We start from the raw sequence: 21,500 nt of genomic DNA, 5'->3' as shown, positions 1-21,500 counted from the left end.
CACATATACAAGACTTGAAATGCGGTAGGTTGGCTAGCCAGTTGATTGCCTCCTTCCTCCGGTTGGTGTCCGTGTACAAAACAAACGAACTACTATTTGCTGTGGTGACGCAAATTTCCCGCCGTCACTTCTGCAATCCCGTGTGGGTAAAATACAAACATTAAGTGTTTTGAAGAGGTTTCACTTTGATATATTTTATATTATTCAGATTTTTGTAACTAGCTAATGATGACTTCTACACATGACTGGATTAACAACCCTCTGGGAGTTGTTGAAGGGATGTTTGGTAAGAGAGAAACCGGAACTCCACTCACACAGTGAGCGTTAACATGAACGCGTGAACCTAGCTTGTTGGCTACATGGGTGCAACCAGACTAACGTTAGAACATCTTCTTTTATAAACAAACAAACTAAACAGGGCAGCTTTGTGTTGTATTCGCCAACGCGACTGTAGTGCTACCTGTACCCTCACTTCTTTCACTTTTAATTACACCTGTGTTTGAGGTCAAGACGGATGTAATTTGCTAAATGTAAAGAATTACAGTGCCATTAACACAACTGTTAACTAAAACGACTTTGTCAAACGTTGTGCTTTAAATTTGAACTTTGAATGAGTCGTAAACAAAGTGAAATTAGGTAATAAATGAATTGTTTTTATCATTGTTGATTACTCTGTCACTAAATTGACACAGTAGGAAAATAAGTCACAAAAATTCATTTGCACATAGGTTAAATCACGATTCCTGTTATTTTATACGATGAATGATCCTATTCTTTATATTTTAAGCTGCATCCCAGAATAATCCAAACTCTGCATGGGAGGGACTAGCGATTGAATTCTTCAAAGATAAGCTGAAAGAGAAGGATGCTCACACCTGGGTAATGCATCTCTAACACCCTTTTTACACGTTAATTACACAGAGATGCAGAAGACTCTGAAACAGCACACTGACTTGTATATAACAGCCATCTTGCTTTTGATCCAGGTCCCATCTTTGAACAACGTCCCTCTGCACTACCTGAAGCCAAACAGCCTGGTGAAGTTTCGCTGTTTAATACAAGACATGTTTGATCCAGAGTTCTACATGGGAGTGTATGAGACTATTGATCCTTCTACAAAGGCTAAAGTAAGTACTTCCATGCCCCCTGCTATTTGTGTAAGTCACAATCATCACATTATCATCATTTCATTTTACTGTCTGACTTTCCCTAGGTGCTGTGTTGTGGGAAGTACAAAGATGTGACAGACTGTGGGGTATGTGCACATATGTTCAACAGTCCAAGGCACACAAATGGTCATCTTTGCTTAAGATGTGTCATTAACCACGCTGACCCATGCATTTATCTCTAGGTGGATTTTAACTCCAGAAAAACTGTGACGGCAGAGAGACAGACTTTCTACTGTGTACCAATCCCTGGAGAAAATACCTGGGTGAAAGAGATATCCTCATCTTGTCAAAAGTCCTGTCATGCCTACATGATGGGAGTACAGTTAAATGCACATTTTATCACATGGTCTCGGATGCACAAAGCTCATCTGGACGTAGTTCTCTCTCCTTTTCCTTAATTCTGTCCTACATTTATGCCAGCTCCAGCCAAGCAAGAGTGGTTCCTTCTACCTCATATGTGCCAAGCAGGCAGAAGCGAAGCTATGAGGAAGATGACGACACAGAAGACATGGAAACGCAGCCACAGAAACAGAGGGAGCCACATACTGGTGTGTATGAGTGTGAGAGAGAGAGAGACACACAGAGAGAGAGATGCTTCTGAAGCAGAAACACTATTCATTCAGTGTTTTATTCTTCTTCAGTGTTTCATTATATTTTGTCTCGTTCCTGTTAACATGTTTTTGCATGCATGTAAAATTATCCTGGTTAAGTTAAGGAAATGTTTTTCTTAGTGCTGCAGATAAGCCTGGTTCATTGAATATTTCCTTTTTGGTGAAGCTGTGATTGAGAATGATTGCCGAAACTCCCTATAACAGCAGCTGTAAAATTTATATTAGTTCTTCCTGGGCCACTTAAGACAGTCCGCAGGGTCCATTTGGTAACTATTGTGTAGAATTATCATCATGATCATATTCTATCTAATGATCTTCAACAGAAACTCCCAATACTACTACTATTAGTACCAATCAATACTGACATTTCCATAACAAATAACCTTCATCTGTGGATGTTGACCTCCAAAAGATCCACAATAAATGTTTGAACTAAACTTTTAAACCACCACTCACATAGAAATTTATTTTCTTTCTTTTCTGTTGTAGTAGCCTATATCAAAGTCAAATCAAAGAAGTCAATTTGGCATCCTGGATTATCTAATGATGTTAGTACATTTTTTGTCCTAAATTCTGACTGCCCCGCGTCTTGCTGCAGGTCCTCATAGTACCACAGAGCAGCACGGCAATGGTGACTGTAAGCGGCAGGAGACGGAAGCTCCTTCTAGCCAGTCAGCATCTGCCTCCCATCTCGACCTCAACTTCCCCCTGCCAGGGGAGAAAGGCCCCTCCTGCTTAGTAAAAGTGTGTTTTGTTTCTCAATGGGTGATACCCCCTCAACCACCTAATTTTCATAAATCGACACCATTATATGCAGACTTTCCAAGTGTAAAACAAAAGCTAAAAGTTGCGTGTTGTTGCCAGGTGTATGAAAACTGGGACAGCTTCAAACTGAATGACACACTTGAGGTCTATGGGATTCTCTCTGTCAGTCCTGCTCTTAGCGCTTTGGCCGACGAAAAGTAAGCTACATCATTTCAGCCTTTTTTTTTGTGGGTGGTGATATCAGCCTTTTACTCATTCTTGGCTTGTTCACACAGAGATACCTCCTCATCTCTCCTGGACCCCACAGAGTGCATGGAGACTGCCGAGGAGCAGAGAGTGCACAGCCCACCAGCCTCACTTGTCCCTCGACTCCACATGATCTATGCCACGTCACTGACACACAACAACCCCCTACTGCCCTCTGCCACCTTAGAAGACAACAGTGCCTGTAAGCAAAAATTGTAGAGTATGGGTAATACTTGATGATGAATATTTTCTTTTTCCTTTTCATCTGTGGGTGTGTGTCTAAATTCAAGTAATCATGAATGTCTAATTTTCAGTTTTTAACAGAATGCTGTGTCGGTGCTGGTTTTCTCACGATTAACACAAATTACTGTCAAAAGCGGCAAATTTGTCAAATGCTTTATCACTGCAAATCTTAAATTCAGAAGGGTATTAGGAGTAAAAATGAAAGGCTGCAGATCCTTTTAGCTTACATGTAATGGCTAATATCAGCCGAGTTAAAAAAAATAATTATACATGCATAATACTGTATGCACAACAGTAACAGTAACAAAGCTTGTCAAGTAATACATAACAAATTGTCTTTTTTCAGAAGAAAAAACAAATAAATAAATAATAAATGTGTTAGTCTTGATGTTTTAAAAAAAATCTGTCAAGTGGATATACAGTATGTATTCTAGTGCTATCAGTGTGCTAAACTAAATCCAGACCCCTGAGATAGAAGAAACCTTAGTCACATTATCATGTTGCCCTCCAGCTGTTTAGGGAAGCAGAAAAAAGAGGCCATTGTGTCAAAGTCTATTCACTTTGTTAAGCTTGGCAAGAGCCAGTGTGGTTCACTGTACAGCCTTAGGGATGTGTTTTAATTCTTTGTCCTTCATCCACAGTTTTATCCTCCACCATGAACGAGATGGCGTCTATAAGGGCAGAGCTACTCAAGTACTTCACCGATGTCCTTCTGGGAGATGCCCTGGCTGCTGAGTACCTCATTCTGCATCTCATTTCTAACGTGTATGTCCAGTGTTTATCAGTAGCCGTTTTGTCTTCGTTTGTAGCTTCCTCTTAAAGACAAAGCTTTTTCATTCTTGCAGCATGTTTGATGTTTCTCATAGGTATGCTCGACGAGATGTTCTTCCAATGGGCAGATTCACCCTGAACTTGAGTGGCTGTCCTACAGTCGCCTCTTACACTGAGCACCTCTACCAGATGATCCAGCAACTTGTTCCTTCTGTGAGTAAATGTTGGCCCTAAGCGATTTGATTGTATTTTTGATTGAATTGAAAGGCCTTGAAAGGGATTTCTTTTCCTCCCTGCAGTCATACTATCTGGGCATGAGCCTTCAGAACATGAACCAAATGCGCCTGGTGCCTAAGAAGGACTATGTGGCCAACCGGTTAGTGAGTGGAGTACTGCAGCTGGCCCGAAACACTTCCCTCTTCCTGGATGAAACCCAGCTGGAGCAGGGACAACTGGACACAACAGGTGAAGCTTCTAGAACCCACGAGGGGACGACACTGAGAGGACAAATTTGGCAGTTTATGGCCTCTTACCAGGGTTTGACTGGGCTAATACTAATCAGGCTGGATCTTTTTTGTGTGTGTTTTGTGTTGTAGGTGTGCGTAATGTCACAGCCCTGGGCAACTTGATCTCATGGCAGAAAGTTGATTATGACTTTAACTACCACCAGATGGAATTCCCCTGCAATATTAACGTGTTCATCATTTCTGAGGGCCGCTCACTACTGCCGGTGAGGACAAAGAGGGGTGAAGGATATTACTGGGTGAAAACCCACTCCAGTCTACCAGGAGGGCCTGAAGGGGTTAGGTTTCCTCGAGTCCCCTGTGAGACTGAGCAGTATCAATCACCGGAGGTTGTTTCCAGTCTGCATCACGCCATCCTCTCAGCCACTATTGGTCAGCCACGGCAGTCTTTCCAGCCTGTAGCTTTAGCCTGGGCCTTGCACTGTTGTGAACAGCCTGAGGAATGTGCTGTGTGCTATTCCTGTGTGTGGCCTAATGGGTTGCCATGGTGGCAGCTGCGTGCCACAGGAAAAATCCTGGGAGAGGCGTCAGGCCTGGCCATCCATTAGTCCTGCGGTGAAGGGCAGTGTGCTGTAAACAACTCCCAGGGTTGATTAGAAGTCACCAGTACATGGCTATGTTTACGTTCACTATTGGCTGATGAGCAGCTGGAGGTACAACCTGATCAGATGTTTCACTGTCAGCTCACCAAGGCTTTGCTCCAGTCTGGCATGCTGTAAAGTTTTGTGAGGATGCCAAAGTAGGCGTGCACACAGCAGCTAGGCTTGAGTTTTGCACAGCAACTCTTTAGAATAACCTTGTTATACATTCTGTAGCTGTTCTATTTAAGTGTCAATTATTTACCCTTTCTCCACAGTCAGACTGTCAGGTTCACCTACAGTCTCAGGTCACCCCCCCACACTTGGAGGAATATCTCAGCAGCATTCGCATGCATCTGCAGGCCTCATCACAGCTAAACAAGTTCCGGGTTTACCTGAGCGTTGCTCGGCTGCTGGATTATAGTATCTCTGATGAAGTGACTAAGGTGAGAAGTGCTGTCATCTTCAGTCTGATTTTTCAGAATATGATTTTTATTTTTGCATAAGAATGAGAACTTTGTACCAGGAACTTGTGTGGGTATTAGTGTGTTCAAAGTACTTTTTTACCTTTACTGATCTCCTCAGGCAGTTGAAGACGACTTTGTAGATATGAGGAAAGATGACCCCCAGAGCATATCTGCTGAGGACCTTCATAGGATGCTTGTTGTGGCAAGGTGGGCTATGATTCATTTCAAATAAGCTTTTACTTGGCGTTTCTTTCCTTTTAATCTAGTGAGAAGAATAGCCCCCTGAGGCCTAAAGGCACAATGTTAAAGCTTGGTCAGAATGACAACAATGGAAATGCCAGACATGACATAAGCGTAGCAACAATCCCATCATTGGTCACTCCATCCAAAGTAAAAATAGACAAACGTATTGATTAAGGTGTAATCAAAGAATTTGGAATCTGTTAGAGCTGAGTGGAATGTGGCTGACTGCAGCTCTGTCCATAGGTTGCTGTCTCTGAGCCTGGGACAGACCTCTCTGGCTAGAGACAGCTGGCAGAGAGCCAAACACATCGAGATGCTGCGGAGGAGCCGGATGGAGCAGCACAAGTATGTCAACGGCAATGAGCCATGATCAGACACAAAATGGGATGGCTTGTTATTCTTTTTGATATCTAAAAAAAGTTTGTAATAAAGATGTTTTTTCATACACCATATATTTCATTCTGTCTACTTTTTTTTTTTAAACTATATAAGCTTACAGATAAGATACATTTTTGCTTAAATGACAAATTGGTTTAACATAAGGCAACATTTCACTGTTATCATTGTTAGTTTTGCCAGAAATTCACATGAGGTTGTAGGGTCTATTCCAGAGATGCTGGAGACCAACATTTCCATGGTTACAAAATATATTTAACCTTAGAAATATTTATAAAAAATATGTAAGGAATGAGGTCTGAGATTAATTCCTATGCTGCAGTTTCTTCTAAGTTTGCATACATTAAGTTATGTGCAGACAAATATATAAAAAAAAAAAAAAGCAAACAGGAATGCAGACCCGCTTTTTTGTTTTGTCCTTTCGGCTCATCCCGTGAGTTCAGGGTTGCCACAGCGGATCATTGTCATGTTGATTTGGCACAGTTATTACGCCGGATGCCCTCCCTGACGCAACCCTCCCCAATTTCTACCAGGCTTGGACCAGCACTGCACAGCTGGGGAGGGGAATGGGATGTTAGGGGTTCAGTGTCTTGCCCAGGGACACTTCGACATATAGGGATCGAACCACTCTCTCTGTGGTTCATGGACGACTGCCTTTACCAACTGAGCTACAGCCGCCCCATCCGGTAATGCAGACCCGCTAATTACTATAAAACTCAAATCACTCGCTCATACTTTTTTATTCCTGTAGAGTATCTTCCTAAACAAAAACTACAGTGCATTTTGTCATTGAATAAAATGTCCAAAGATAAGAATAAATAGGATACTTTAATATACAATACAATGTCAGTACACCATGGAAAACAATGACCGTTGACAAGAGGAAAGTCATGACGACAGACATTTGGATGAATGGTGCCAATGCTGGAAAATGTGCTCAAAAAGTGCAAATCAAATGCTTTAAAACCATGATAATGGTCTGGGATCTTAAAAGGTCAGGGAGGATTACCACAAACTAAAAATAAAGAAGTAGTTGCAAAAGCACTTGGTGTAAAAACAAAAGAAAGGTAGAAAAACAAAACATCACCTAGCAAATACAGGATTAAATACAACCATGCCAGCTTTTGCATATAAAATCCTAGAAACCAGCAGTCTAGCATTGTGGTCACTATCAGGAATGTTGAGGATCCCCTGTTCCTACAATACAGCCAAATTAGGACAGAATACGTTGCGCTCTACTTAAGAACTGCTCCAGTGTTTGCAATCCTAAAGAAAGTAAAATACAAACAAACAAAAAAAAAAACACTGCATTAAAACTTTTCTTTACACTCTTTACCTTAAAGCTTTGGCAGCACCATACAATCAGCAGTTTCAGTAACCATGTAATGTAGCTCCACCAAAGCAGCCAAGGCTAAACTTTCACTTTACACAATTAGTCAGATAAAATATACAAGTATCCCACACTTTAATCTGCTGGTGAGCTAGCTCAATGCAGAAAATAGATAAATATAACAAAGTATCATATGTGTGGCAGTTTACCTTGGGATATTTCAGTTTAAAGAGAAACAAATTATCAGACACTGATATACATACAAAACAGTGATAAGATGGCATTGGTTCATTGTCATTTCTTCTAAAAGAGGATAAAAAGGTCACGTAGAAGATTTTCCCTTAACGACCACAAAGTTTAACGGGTAACTAATGAGGCACAACCTCACCTGTTGAGGTTAATGAAAAAACGTGAAACATAATGTTTACAGCATCTTAGCACATTAATTTAACTAGAGCGATCCTAAGTACCAGCAGCAGCAGGGATGCTCAAACACAAATAATCACATACTGCACTGTACAAGGTGTGCACATGTCCAACACACAGTTTACATTACTAAAAACAGCTCATTTCAATCTTTGTGTGTGTGACCCAGTAGATGAAATATCCCAAGATAAAACTAAAAGATATACAGGAACCCTGAACATGATATTTTATACAGTACACCAAATCTAACATGTAAGAACCCGACATAAAAAGGTAGATTTTGCCATAAATACCTGATATACATAATCCCACTTCAATTCCCTGTTAAGGCAAATATGCTTTCAGTTTGGGGAGTGCATAAAGCGTCAGTGTTTCAAATAACTGGGGTGAGTGCAATTGCATATATACCTACCATTTACTACTCTCCTGTCTTTGTCGAACATGCAACTTCCATTTACAATGCTGGCTGAGGACTACGTTCAAACAAAACCTTTATAGTTAATAAGTACAACCATTAACAGAATAGTTATTTCAATACACAAATCTATCAGAAACAACCAGCAGCTTTCTGGTTCTTTATGGTTAGCAATGACAGTACTGGGCAATCATCTCAAAATATATTGCTCCTACCTCTCTGAACATTTTAAGCTGCCTCCCTACCATCACTACAAAAGTTTAAGGGAAGGCTGTACTCAGGGAACAGATAAACATACAATACTCACTCTACAAATCAACAACCAGAATACTCTTACTTAGATCTTGTATAGTCTTTTTTCTACAGTATATCTTCTAAGGTACACTTAACATTAATATTACATACAATAACTACGTACAGTTTGTCACCTGGCCAGTTTTTGACAGCTATACAAAGGGTAACAGTTAAGACAGGTTTGTCCTTTGGGAGTCACAAAAGATATTAAGTTGGATTCTACCTCAACTTTTACAAACTGAAGGTTATATCACAAATGCCAATAAGTGACCTGCACATACAGGATGACATACAGTACATGATAAAGTCAGAGTTGGTCTTTCAACATGCAGCTAATGCATACCTGCCTTTGTCAGTATCAGTTGTTACCATTAACCTCACATGCAAGCATTGTGAGTAATTACATAACTCTCCAGACTAAGGACAGTGACATGTTTACATGCACAAACCAGTCTTCACTGTGGAAGTAAAAGAGTTTAAAATGTCTTAAAACTGAATATCTCCATCATACTGTTATGGTGACCTCAATCAGAATATCTTTGAACTTTAATAAGTGCTCCGAACAACAAATGACGTGTAGAAGCAACACTGCTGGAGTGATTATATCACATGTTGCTGTATAAACTTTCAGACTATCCAAATACTTAAACAGCGTCTCAGTATATTGTGACACGTTTAAGTCAGAAATGTCACACCCATTTTCCAAGTTCCAAAGGAAGGGACTAAATTGACGGCTGATTATTAACCTATAAAAGGAAGAACACCAATATAAAAAAAGGACAGAAGCTATATGTGCCCTACATCAAAGAACTAAGCTGGACAATCAGTGCTTACTTAAGGGTAAGGAAATCTATCATGTGCATGTAAACATGGCAACTGTCAGGTTGGGCTTAAGTACTTAAGTATATACTTGTAAAGCCTGTACAAGAGTTACAATTACCACTAAAGGGGAAATTGAAGAGCGCATTTCTTGGAAGGGTAGTGACGCTATGTGCAAGCTTTTGCTACTGCTACCATACAGGAATTTTCTACATGTGGTACTGCTACAAGGAAAGCACTAGATCTGAATGATCCTGGTCTGGCACTGTGTAAACATTGCCTTCAGCTCACTCTCTTGGGTCTCATTGACAGTATCTGGGTCGGGGCTCTTCTGTACCTTTGCCACAGCAAAGTTGATGCCCTGGGTAAACCCAGCCTGGGTGAGGCTGGCCACTTGGACCATGGAGCTCTTGATCTTGGCAAAGGGGGACACCACTCGGCTGCCGTTGCTGTCAGCAGGTGAAGGGCCGAGGCTTCCCTCCAAATGTGAACACAGACTCCTCTGAGAGCCTCCTGAGACCGCAGAGCTAGGTTTCTGGACTGTGAGGAGGTTGGAACTGGAGGTAGTGGACTGAACGTCTAGCTGGGATGGTCTGGGGAGCTGAGGCTCTTTTTGCTGATGCTGTGTTGTGGAACTTGGCTGTTTGTCTGAGTCTGCTGGGGATTTGTTCTGCACAGGCACCAGGGGGTTGAGTGGTGGGACAGCAGCTGGTAGCTGTTCTCCAAACACCTCAACAGGTTTGGTTTGTGCATCATGAACAAACTGGTGGCAATAGGCATCAATAGGAGTACCAAAGTCAATCAGAATGGCTTCTTCAGCCAGTGAGGCGGCCCCAGGAGATTTGTCATCACTGACTTGAGAGGAGCTTTCCTGCTTTCCGTCACAGCCAGTGACCCGGATAACAGAAGGGATATTCAACTCCACGCTACCAATAGACTGGGAGCGGCTGCCCAGACGTGGGTTTGATGCTACTATGCCGCAGCTAGGCAGCACATAGTCCACATTTTCTAAAGAACCAGAACATGGTTGTTCTGGGTCTGAATTATAGGAGTCAGAGTCATCTGAGATTTCAGAGTGCTCGTCACCGATGTCCTTCAACACTCCCGTACTTGGGACATTATCTGATGTTTCCAAACTGCTGTCTGACTTCCACAGGTTGACATGCATAGTTGGTTTTAGGAAATTGACTTTCACTTCAGGCTTAGAGAAGTTACCCAGCTTCCCAAGGGGTTTGAAGGGGCCAATGTTCACATTCGTCTTGGTCTGTTTGACTTTCTGATTGAGAGAGGAAAATTTGTTGAGGAGGTAACTCCTGCCCTGTGCCAGACCGGAGCTACCCTGGACCTGATCAGCAGGTTTGTTCTGAATCCCCATGATATCCTCATAAGGTTTACTCTGTCGTCTGGAACACAAAAAACAACCAACCCACGGCTCATCATTGATGAAAAGCTAAAATTGTACTTTGATAGCTGGATATGTGAATTGAATCAGGTGTAAAGTAAAAGAGCTCACCTATCAAGCTTCTTTTCAACCACAAGACAATCGAGCCCCGTGGCTTGTTTTGTTATGCGAAGCATCTCAGCTATGCATTGCAATGTATCTGAAATATATCACCATGTGAGTCTCAACCAGTTTATGCTCTAAAAAGCTCCTTGTTTTTGCCATTTAAACATCTACATCCTACCTTTTCCATCATCCTCAGGATTCCGTGTTGCTGCTCTCAGTGTGTGAAAGTAGCCACTTGTTTCTTGATTTCTGTAATGCAAACGCATACAGCAGAACTTTGGCTTCCCAAACAGAGTAGGCTCTGGACCTGCAGAAGGAAATACAACTCTTAACTTCCATTTTTGTGATGTGCTTTCTTTGGATGAATCATACACAATGGAGAAATTACTGAAACAGTGGTGAGAAACTATCAGCACATTTTTAGGAAGTGTTGAGTGACTTGGTTACAGTACAAGAACACACTTCTTCTTTCGGCCCAACTTCTTACCAATTTCAATCTTTTCCAAACCATCTAAATTGAGACGCTGGTATTGGTTAACTTTATCTGCTTCTTCATCGTAACTACAAAAAAGGAAATGAAAAGATTTAATTGATAAAAACAATGTTTAAAAAACATTTAGACTTAATTAAATTTTAGATTAAATTTAACGACAGACTTACTAAGCAATGTAATATGCCTTGTCAGACAGAAGCAGCAGAACATCCACATCTTTGTTGGTTGCGTCAATGAGGCTGGTGTGAAGTAAGATAATCTTATGACAGCTCATCATCTACAGTTTAGTGCAAAACCTTGAATCTTTTACTTTAGTAAAACCCTCAATTACAACCCTTAATTACAAAACCTTTTGAAGATGCGAAAACATAAATAAAAACACAATGCAATAATTTGCAAATCTCAGCAACCCATATAGTATTCACAACAGAACATAAACAACATATCAGATGATGAAACTGAGACATTATTAGACATTAGCTAAGTTTGGCAGAAACACATCTAACAAAAGTTGGAAGAGGGGCAACAAAAGCCTGCAATAGTAATTGCATTTCAGAGAGGCAGAGCCTTTCGAATGTAAGGAGGTTCACCAACCTTTGACAAACTGCACCAAAAAAAATTGTGGAACAATTAAAAAAAAAAAAAAAAAAGTTTCTCAGGACGTTAAACACTTTGAAGGTCCCACCATCTACAGTACATAATATCATCTAAAGATTCAGAAAAATAAAAGGAATCTTAAAAGGACAAGGTAAAAGGTCAAAACTAGATGTCCATGACCTCAGGTGGCACGGGCATGATTCTCTACTGGACAATACTGCATGGGCTCAGGAAGCTCAGGAACACTTCCAGAAATCCCTGTCTGTGAACACAGTTAAAGCTGTATCATGCAAAGAATTTGCCAAATGTGAACATAATGCAGAAATGCTGCCATGTCCAAAGCTGATTAAAAATGGTCTGAGCTTCTTTTTGGAAACCACTGTTCTGTGGACTAAAGATAAGAGGGACCATCCAGCTTGTTATCAGCAGACAGTTCAAAACCCTGCCTCTCTGATAGTGTTGGGGGTGCATTAGTGCCTATGGCATGGGCAGCTTACACATCTGGAAAGGCACCATCAATGCTGAAAAGTACATAGAGCAACATATGCTCCCATCCAGACATCCCTTTCGCGGAAGGCCTTACATATTACAACGAGACAATGCTAAACCACATACTGCATCAATCACAACAGCATGGCTTTGCAGGAGAAACTCAAGGTGCTGAACTGGCCTGCCTGCACTCCACACCTTTAAACAATAGAAAAAATTGGGGGCATCATAAAACAAAAACTCCAGCAACAAAAGCCCAGGACTGTTGGGCAGCTAGATTCCTGCATCAGACAAGAACGTGACAACATTCCTCTCCTAAACCTCCAGCAACTAGTGTCCTTACTTCGCAGACATTTACAGACAGTTGTTACAAGAAGAGGGGATGACACACAATGGTAAACACCCCCGTTTCAACTTTTGAGATGTGTTGCAACCATCAAATTCAAAATAATATTTTCTAATATTTTTCAAGCTAATATTTTCCATGAAATGGTAAAATTTCTCAGTTTCAACATCTGATGTGTTTATGTTCTATTCTGAATAAAATATGGGTTGACGAGAATTGTAAATCATTGCATTCTGTTTTTATTTACATTTTAGAAATCTTCAAAACTTTTTTGAAAATCGGGGTTGTGCTTACTAAAAAAAAAAAAAAAAAAAAAAAAACCTATGAATTTTTTCCCAGTTAACAAAATATTTATTGTGATTGCACATTCAGCTAGTACAAATGTTGCATCATCATCAGATGAAACAAAAAGTGTCAAGAAGTCAAACATTTGTTTTATTCTATTTTAGCATAGGGGAGGCAAACTTTTTCACTCAACGAAAAATTCCTGCTTGAAGAAGCAAAAGAAAATTAGCAACAATTTTAACTAAACACCTGGCCACTAACCTCATGTCACAATTGATGAGCGCCCAACCACCATGAAACTTCTCATCATCTAGGAGCAAAAGCTGCATGTAGGTCTGCAGCAGGAGGCTAACTTGCTCCTGAGCTCCCCTTTGGCTCTCTTTCTCTTTCTCTTCATGCTCCTTCTCTTTGCTGAAGATGGAGTAGAGATCCTCTGTCACTGGCAGCCCCATCATCAAGTCTGCAAAGACAATGAGAGGAATGAGAAGAGTCAGATTTTGGGACGTTTACTGATTCATACATACAGCTGTAGTATCTTTCTGCTTTTCCATACCAATGACTGCTTGTCTGTAAGCATCCCTAAAGCGGTTCAGATAGTAGCGGTTGGCAGAGTTCACTCCGTCCTTCATTACTCCAGCCAGTTTCCTCTCCCCTGTCCTGGTAAAATCTCCCTAAAACAGACCAACCACTTTGTTAAATATATGTTCCGATTTACCTTTGACAGTAAACTGACCTGTACTTTTACAGATCCAGAAAGATCAGTGTATGTTTGTCATTCTGATCGGTTTCATTTTCTGAAATACTACAAGCTCTGTTAATGTTTCAGTGCTATGGTTAGTGAAAGTTGTCTTGATTGCTTAAACTCCCTATTAATTATGTCTAAGGAAGATAGGACAATTCATTACTGAATGTGTCTTAAGCCTGTTTTACATGAACTAACTGTCAGGATAAAACAGCCTCGGACAACGACCAGAGTTGTGTTTCATACATTTAAAACACAGGAGGTCATCTGAGTGGGAAGCATCCTCATGGCAGAAACTCCACTAGACTTCAGTGCACAGGAGGCACAACTAAGGCTGAGGAGACAGTGTTTTGTTTACACCACATCAAAGCCATGCATCTTAAAAACTAAAATAAAAAAATAAATAAAAAAGTTGCAGCACTCATTTCCAGTCGCTCACTTTTAAATTCCTAGACAATCTGGACAGAGCCTTATGCAAGCTCACCCACATAATACGGCCACTGTACTAGGGGGCTTGAAGGATAAAATCTGAATAATGTCAGGGGCATTCTTAAATATAGCCCCTTCAGACAAAATCAGGAGAATCCCAATGCATGTGTGAAAGGGGCTTAAAATGCTAATTCAGAATGTGTGTGCAAATACAACGATGTTACCTTAAGTGCTGCTGTGCCTGCATACTGTTTACTGATAGTGTCTCCATTGTTGGCCCACATTATCTGATAAATCCTATAGCACTTCGGAGGTAAAGGCTGCTCTGGAGGCATCACACCCAGTTTCTTCAGCTGCAAGAAGAAAAGTAACATATCTGTCCAAGGGCATGCTGTTACAAATGGGAGTCCATTGTGAAGGCTCTCTTGGTCAACTGGTCTCAATTTCTATGGAATTACACTTGTATTACATGTAATGCAAGATCCATGTAGTGGATATGCTGGCTAGAATCTATAATGATTCGGGGGTATAATGTAGGGTTAGGGTGCTAATGTGAAAAGACTCAGTCTGCTGTCTTGGCATTTTGTGCCACACAAACATTAAAGATGTTTTTTTACAGTCTGTGTGTGTGTCAGATCTGATTAACAAATACATGCAGATGTCAGTAATCATTTATACAAAAACAGAGTTAAATGTCTACAAGATAACAGTAAATTCACATTGTTCAGCAAGTCTGATGCATCATGCTTACACATTTTGTAAAGTACCTTGCAATCCCAAGGAGTCGCACAATACTTTAATGTGTATATTATTGTAAAGAATAAAAATCAATGTATATTTTCTGAATAACTGATTATGTTCATTCCCTACAATACTTGATGAGATACTGATAGAATAAAGTCTAACTTTACAGGCAATAAAAAGTCTGACCAGTCAAGGCAACTTATGCAAGTTTGATAAAGAACAGTTCATTGGTACAGGGCAAGCAAGGCCTACAAATGAAAGCAGACATTTATACTTGATGTGAGAAACATAGATTTATTTGTTTGTCTTGGATAAAACAAACAAGGAAAGCCTCTCACCTGTTGCTCCATCACCACCCGAGCAACAGCAGCCTGAACCACGTTGGTCCTGTCAAGACAATCCATACAGTTGACTCTAAAGATTCCCTCCTGTTTGCAGATGACTCCGGCTTGGTCCACCCTGACAGAGGAAGATTAATTCTTAACCCTTCATACGTACTCATATATTAACATTTTCATCCCAATGATAATCAGGAATAGTAACCCAGCCTATTGGGCATTTCTTGTTTTCCGTCTCACATATCCAATAATATTCTAGTGTTCATGTTCTAAGCACAAAATACTAACATGTCACTCACCAGGCCCACTTCATGTCAGCGATGATATCAGAAATTGCATCGGTCAGTATCTGCACATTTTCAAACTTCATACCTCGGCTGAGAAACAAGATGTAAAAAGCATAAAAGGGAAGTTAATGTATTGTGGTATAAAATAGATATCTTTGAGTACATTTTTGAACATATGCCACTTGTGGGGAATGTCACTCTCTTACCAATGTTCATGGAAATCAAATGAAACATATGTGAGGTTTGGGTTGTTGTAAAGTAGAACTTGCTTTATATAAGCATCACCAATGATCTTCTCTCGTCCACTTTGATCCACCAAGTTAACGATGACCTGAAAAAGCCAATAAAAGTGCTGCCATTTACCTCACTACATTCTTGCTTAGTCGTTTGCAATACATTTTCAAACTAATTTTTAAGTAATACTGGATATTCTAAAAAGATCACCAGTGGGGTGATGGCGCAAAAACAAATGCTATTTTTGTCTTTTTTAAGTTACCACAATCACATTGTCAGTCAGAAAATTCAAATCACATACAGCCATGTGTGGCACAATAACCACAAAAGCAATACAACAAACTTAACACAGGACATACGCATTTAGCATGTGCATTGGTAATGTGGTTCACCTGCTTCTTATAAAGTTTGAGCTGTTCTTCAAAATGAGCAGCAAAGTAAGACATAGTCTCTTTCTCTCCTGCAACATCAGAAAAACACAGACTTTAACTTAATATTAATGTATTTTACATAATCATAATAAAACAAGAATTACAACTTTTTAATTTACTTGACACACAGCAAATACTTTATACATAAAATCTAAGAAAATGTTAGTATCAGTAGAAAAACTAGGGCAGAAATGCCTCAAGCACAACTTTAAACAACAAGTGCAAGGTCTGCTACAGTCAAACAAAGCTTTTCAGAAACCTATGAAATATAATGTAGCCCTACTGACCTTTTTCTAAGCGTGGCCGGGGATTGTAGCGATACCCTGCCTGGCTCCAGAAGACAGGCACTGAGCCACGAGTCTGCACAAAGGACAGAGTGTGGCTGTGCACATGGATCAGCTGCTCTGTTTCCACATAGTTGGCCACATGGCCATCTGCATCAACCCCTCTGCGTTTGTAGCGCATCCCTTTGGGCAAGGAGAATGCATCAGCACTATTTAGATTATTTATAGAATAAAGAGAATAATGAAACACTGTCTGTAAAGTTATTCAAGGCTGTTTGTGAAAGAAATACAATTTCCATGTTGGGTAAAAATCTATCCTAACAACAACATAAGTTAGAGCTTTTGGCTAAACCGGAGTTCAGACATGACCTTCTTCTAGACCCTGCTGACAGTAATTTGCTTTACCTGCACGGTGGCGGCTCCGCCTGGAGATTAGGGCCACAGTGAAACGGGGATGGATGTCATCAACACAGGTGATTTCTTGTGGTGGTGTCTCAGGGCTGCTCCTGTCGTCATCAGAGGTCTCATTGTAGTTCACAACAAGTTCCTCTACCTGGACAAACCCCTGGATGATTGGTACCACCCAGACGTCAACCTCTGGTACCTGGAGCATTCAAATCACCATCATAAAGGACACTTTTAAAATCTCCTGTTTGCAAGGTTGATAAGACAACACATTGCATCCACCAAGTATCAAGTATTCATCACATTTCACAACTCTGGCACCATTATTCATTCTTACAACTGAATTTTTGCATGGTCTTTTAATAAAACTTTGGTACCAGCTCAACTTTAATGCTTACACAGCGGAACCAGCTATGCTCCTTAAACTGACAAATGTAAAGAAAAACAATCCAATGATGTCAGCAATGTTTTAAGAATTAAAACTTAACCTGAGAATAGAAAGAGAAAATCTTTTACCTGAAGGTCAATAAGATCTTGGATCATGTGTTTATTCCAGAAAAAACGGTCATCCACCTTTCAAAAAGATTGAAATCCACTATCAGTCTGATGTAAGGTGTTTTTTAAACATACAAATGTTAAAAAATGGCTGCCATTACAATTTTATATTACAGTTTCTCTCCACACCTGTTTCCACAGGGGTAAGTTGGACTTATTGGAGTCTCCTTGACGCTGCACACTGTTTGTCAAGTCATAGGTCATGCTGTAATAGAAGGAATCTGAGTCCATGAATATCTTGTAGAGCTCATCCAACAGACGCCTCTCCAACCGTTCTTTTTCTTTGTTTTCCTTGACCTGGAAGGCAGGGGAATACTAGATTGGGCAGGTGGATAAAAAAAGTGGGAAGATGAAAAGACAGCCAAACAGAAATCCCAAGACAACCTCAAAGCTTTAAAAAAACAAAAAAAACAAAGGGAAAGACAAAAAAGGGTATTGTGCAGTTTTGAAATTAACAGAAAACCTTTTAATGGAGTGTACAACAAATAAATACCTTTTTCTTGATGGGCACAGCTACATTAGATTTGATCTGACTTAAAGTTTTCATCAAAAACTTGGAGTCATCAGGAGACTGGGTCAGTTTCTCTGGCTTGTCGATTCCAAAGTGATGCTTCTTACAAAGCTGAAAAAGAAAATATTGAATATAAGATGTATGCAACTGTACAGATCTTACAACCTTGGTAATGTTTTTTTTCCCTTTTTTAATCTGATGATATTATAAACTTTAGAACCACCTTGAAGTTCACAAAACCAAACAGTGACATTCAAATTTCATACTATCCACTAAATATAGCAAAGAACTACAACACAGCACTATATTTTCTAGTTTCATATTCTCCTAAACTGACAAATGAAACAGTTAAAGCTAAGCAGCTAAACTGATCTAGAGGATTTCGAGGCAGAAAATAGGCAGAGATCTTTTGCAGAAATAGGACAATGTGTAACAGGATGGGGTCTAAAGGCCTATCCCAGCACAACTATCCTCCTCTGTATATACTCACTTGAAAATATTCTGTCTCACCATCAATGAAGCTCTCCTGAAAGACTAAAATCTTAGCAACAGTCCTTTGATATCTTTTAGAGCAATTCTATGCATGCATTCAATTTTTACTCTGAATGTCTGAGTAAAAAAAAAAAAACAGCAATTTAAAAAAAAAAAGACACACACACTGTTATAATGACTATCAGGGGTATTGAATGCAATAATTAAAACGCAAGTACATGAACAGTGCTTTTCCTTTCTTATTTATAGCATTAGTATTTGCACCTCCAGCTCAAGCTCCTGGGGCTCCTCGTCAGACAGAGGGATGACAGCTATCTTGGTGATCTTGTACACTTTGTGGTTGCCTGGTAAATGGCCCACCAGGGCTTTCTGGCGGATTAATACGAGGCCAAGAGGAAGATCTGCCAAGAGGAGACAGAAGAAGGGGGGAGCTGCGTCATGGGTGCAGGATTCTTCACATTCTGAAAGGTGTGAAGAAAGCAGCTGCACACCAGCCAGTGATTACAGATTTTTTTAAGGCAACACCAGACTTCTGGTAAATAAATATTTAATTCATTGTAATATATCTGAGTTACAACAATGCTCTCATTGTTCATATATTTTCTTGGTATGGGTATAGTTTCACCATCCTCCCCTGAGGCACGCAGTAAACAAACTCAGATTTATCATCAATTGAATCTTCACCATCAGATCACTCTTCTTAACACACACACACACCTCATTTTTATTAACTCAAGTCTAGTAAACACTGACAAAAAAAACAAAACAATGTGGATGTGTCTGTTCAAAGCTTCTTCATTTTCCACTTACCAGCATGGAGCTGTATTTTTCCAATGACTCCTTCCACTAAACCCAAACACACTGGATTCCAAGCTAACAACAGGTCCGTTGCTGAAATAAAAACAAGGAAATAAAAAGATTGAAATGAAACATCAGAACAGTGCTGTAGTAGGACAGCTCACTGATATCTTTTAGGACAGATAAGCTGCCTGGATGAAAAATAACATATGAGCAAAACAGTGCCATTTAGCACAGAAATTCTCTCTTAAAAAGGTCTAAGAAGCTACATATTATTTCCCAGAAACTGCTAAATAATCACACTAAGCCATTAATCTATTAAGTCAACCAAACTGAAGGTACCTCATAACAATAATGGCAGGTGACTTTACCTGTTACTAAATTAAGTATGATTTGACTGAACATTTTCAAACACCAAGCCGCGTTTGAAATCAGTTATGGCTATGCACAAACTCAGTTAACAAAAGGAAAATATAATGCTTTGCTTTGGTGACAAAAAAACACAAGATGGTAAACTGGCAAGATGTGAAGGGTGTGGCTGAGAGTGGAGAATATCAACCAGGCAGCCTTATACAATGACTCTTCCTGTTTCAGGGGCCAGACAATTTCATGTACAGAGGAACCAGCTGCGAGAGCTCCACCAGGAAGGTGGAAATAAAGGAAAACAAAAATTATACCACAACTTCACTGGTTACGTGCATTATCATGGAAAGCCTTACTGTGAGCTTGAGAATGAAGTGGAAACCCAGTGAGGAGCAGAAACCCTTTTTCCAATTAAATAATGAAACAGTGGTGCAACTGAAAACCTGTTAAGGATGGGTGCACAGCCATACAACCTCCACTGACAGATAGGACAACACACACAGACTTATGTTGACTGCAATAAAGCTTACCTTTCAGTTTAGAAGTTCTTTCACTTTAGATGGGGAGATGCAATTCCCACAGCATTTTATTTACTACAAAACCATGTGCAATTATTTGTCATAACTACAAGACACAGCAGTAACGTTAGGACTTACTTCTGCAATGTCAACGAGTTGTAATGGCAGGCGATGCTATTAAGACCTCAGCAGCACATAGCATGCTGGTCAAAACGTGTATTTAATGTACTACTCACTGTTCTTTCACATTAAAACGGCGTTATACTGTAATTTTGCCATCCCCCAAAGAAATTGTCACCTTCTTACTGTCCTGGAAGACCTGGAAAGCTCAACTCACCCTTGAGTGTGTAAAATTAGAAGCAAAGCAAGAAGTTTGAAGTGTGTTTGGGGTGTTGGCACTCCGGGAATGAAAGCTAAAGCGATGGTTTCCAAGTTTTAGGAATGGCGTAATCAGGGATTTCTATATCCACTTCATCAAAAGACTGTTTTGTTTGGGTCAGCTGGAGCTGATTTGGAGCGGTTAAATGATCCTTATAAAGATTAAGGACTGACCGGAGAGATTAGACAAAACCAACGAAGTGCTTTACATACGGTCACATAAGCGTCAGCAAAACGATGGACAGATCCAGCCAGGCCCTAAAATACATCCCTTTTATATCCTTCTGATGGGTAATTACGGCTAATGTTAATTCCACGTAAATGGCCGGCTGCCAGCTGTCAGCCAATAACGTACATACCAGGTCTGACTGTCATGGTCCCATCTTGTCGGCTGCACCACAGAGCCCGGTCCCCGCTCTGGAGAATGTACTGGTCTTTGGCTTGAAACAGCTCCATTTTGTTCCTTTACGTTATCCCAAAGACAAGCAACTAACTGGCTTAGCAGCCATGTACAGGTAACAGTCCGCTTCCACGTCTTGGAGGTTAACTGCAGCTAAGCCAGAAAGCGACTGGCCAGCCACGGTTAGTTAACGTTAGCTCTTTTCCCAAACAGGCCGGTGAGCTACTGTAAGCTAGCTACCGAGCGAGCTGGCGGCAGCGGCAGCAGCTGGATGGTTGTTGAATTTGTTTATTCCACATCTACGCATATTGATAATCAAATTCGCCTTCTACCAGAGAGGCATCACTTCCCACAACCATACTTGACGTATCATAGGCAAATTCACATCAGTGAGTGGAGAAAGTGACCCAGAAAGCGGCTGCTGTGTATCGTTCAGACGTGACCGAGTTTCCTGGTCCAAACACAACCACGTGACTGAGCCGTCATCACCGGTGCACAGGTGCTGTTTATAGCAACAATTTACATCAGTTTAATGACGAGAGTAATTGTAAGATGTAGGATGAGATTATAGGACGTG

At 40.4% G+C, this 21,500-nt stretch overlaps 2 protein-coding genes across 5 annotated transcripts; one reads left to right on the top strand and one right to left on the bottom strand.

The window, feature by feature from the left end:
- Positions 1-95: 95 nt before the first annotated feature.
- On the top strand, positions 96-6,069 carry mcmbp (minichromosome maintenance complex binding protein). Its single transcript, XM_067526716.1, has 16 exons — positions 96-286; positions 788-879; positions 987-1,127; positions 1,214-1,255; positions 1,352-1,443; positions 1,581-1,717; positions 2,379-2,524; positions 2,645-2,742; positions 2,821-2,993; positions 3,676-3,799; positions 3,901-4,018; positions 4,105-4,270; positions 4,402-4,535; positions 5,186-5,353; positions 5,493-5,581; positions 5,861-6,069. The coding sequence occupies exons 1-16, from the start codon at positions 226-228 to the stop codon at positions 5,985-5,987; spliced, it is 1,908 nt and encodes a 635-aa protein (XP_067382817.1). The 5' UTR covers positions 96-225; the 3' UTR covers positions 5,988-6,069.
- Positions 6,070-6,822: 753 nt separating this feature from the next.
- On the bottom strand, positions 6,823-21,388 carry inpp5f (inositol polyphosphate-5-phosphatase F). Of its 4 annotated transcripts, none has more exons than XM_067526675.1 (20): positions 20,883-21,388; positions 19,277-19,357; positions 18,731-18,867; positions 17,957-18,085; positions 17,593-17,778; positions 17,425-17,481; positions 16,909-17,107; positions 16,507-16,686; positions 16,181-16,248; positions 15,761-15,885; positions 15,567-15,644; positions 15,268-15,388; positions 14,410-14,538; positions 13,568-13,685; positions 13,276-13,474; positions 11,465-11,536; positions 11,292-11,365; positions 10,983-11,111; positions 10,811-10,898; positions 6,823-10,700 (listed from the first exon to the last, which is right to left on the bottom strand). In XM_067526675.1, the coding sequence occupies exons 1-20, from the start codon at positions 20,977-20,979 to the stop codon at positions 9,536-9,538; spliced, it is 3,432 nt and encodes a 1,143-aa protein (XP_067382776.1). In that variant the 5' UTR covers positions 20,980-21,388; the 3' UTR covers positions 6,823-9,535. The 4 variants fall into 4 exon arrangements, with proteins under 4 accessions (XP_067382776.1, XP_067382787.1, XP_067382797.1 ...); XM_067526686.1 differs by having other exon boundaries at positions 17,593-17,760; XM_067526696.1 differs by lacking the exon at positions 20,883-21,388 and having other exon boundaries at positions 18,731-18,949; positions 19,277-19,342.
- Positions 21,389-21,500: the final 112 nt, after the last annotated feature.

This window comes from Channa argus, chromosome 1, assembly GCF_033026475.1.
Source record: "Channa argus isolate prfri chromosome 1, Channa argus male v1.0, whole genome shotgun sequence".
NCBI classification, from domain to species: Eukaryota; Metazoa; Chordata; class Actinopteri; order Anabantiformes; family Channidae; genus Channa; species Channa argus.
This window is presented reverse-complemented; position numbering and strand designations above follow the sequence as displayed.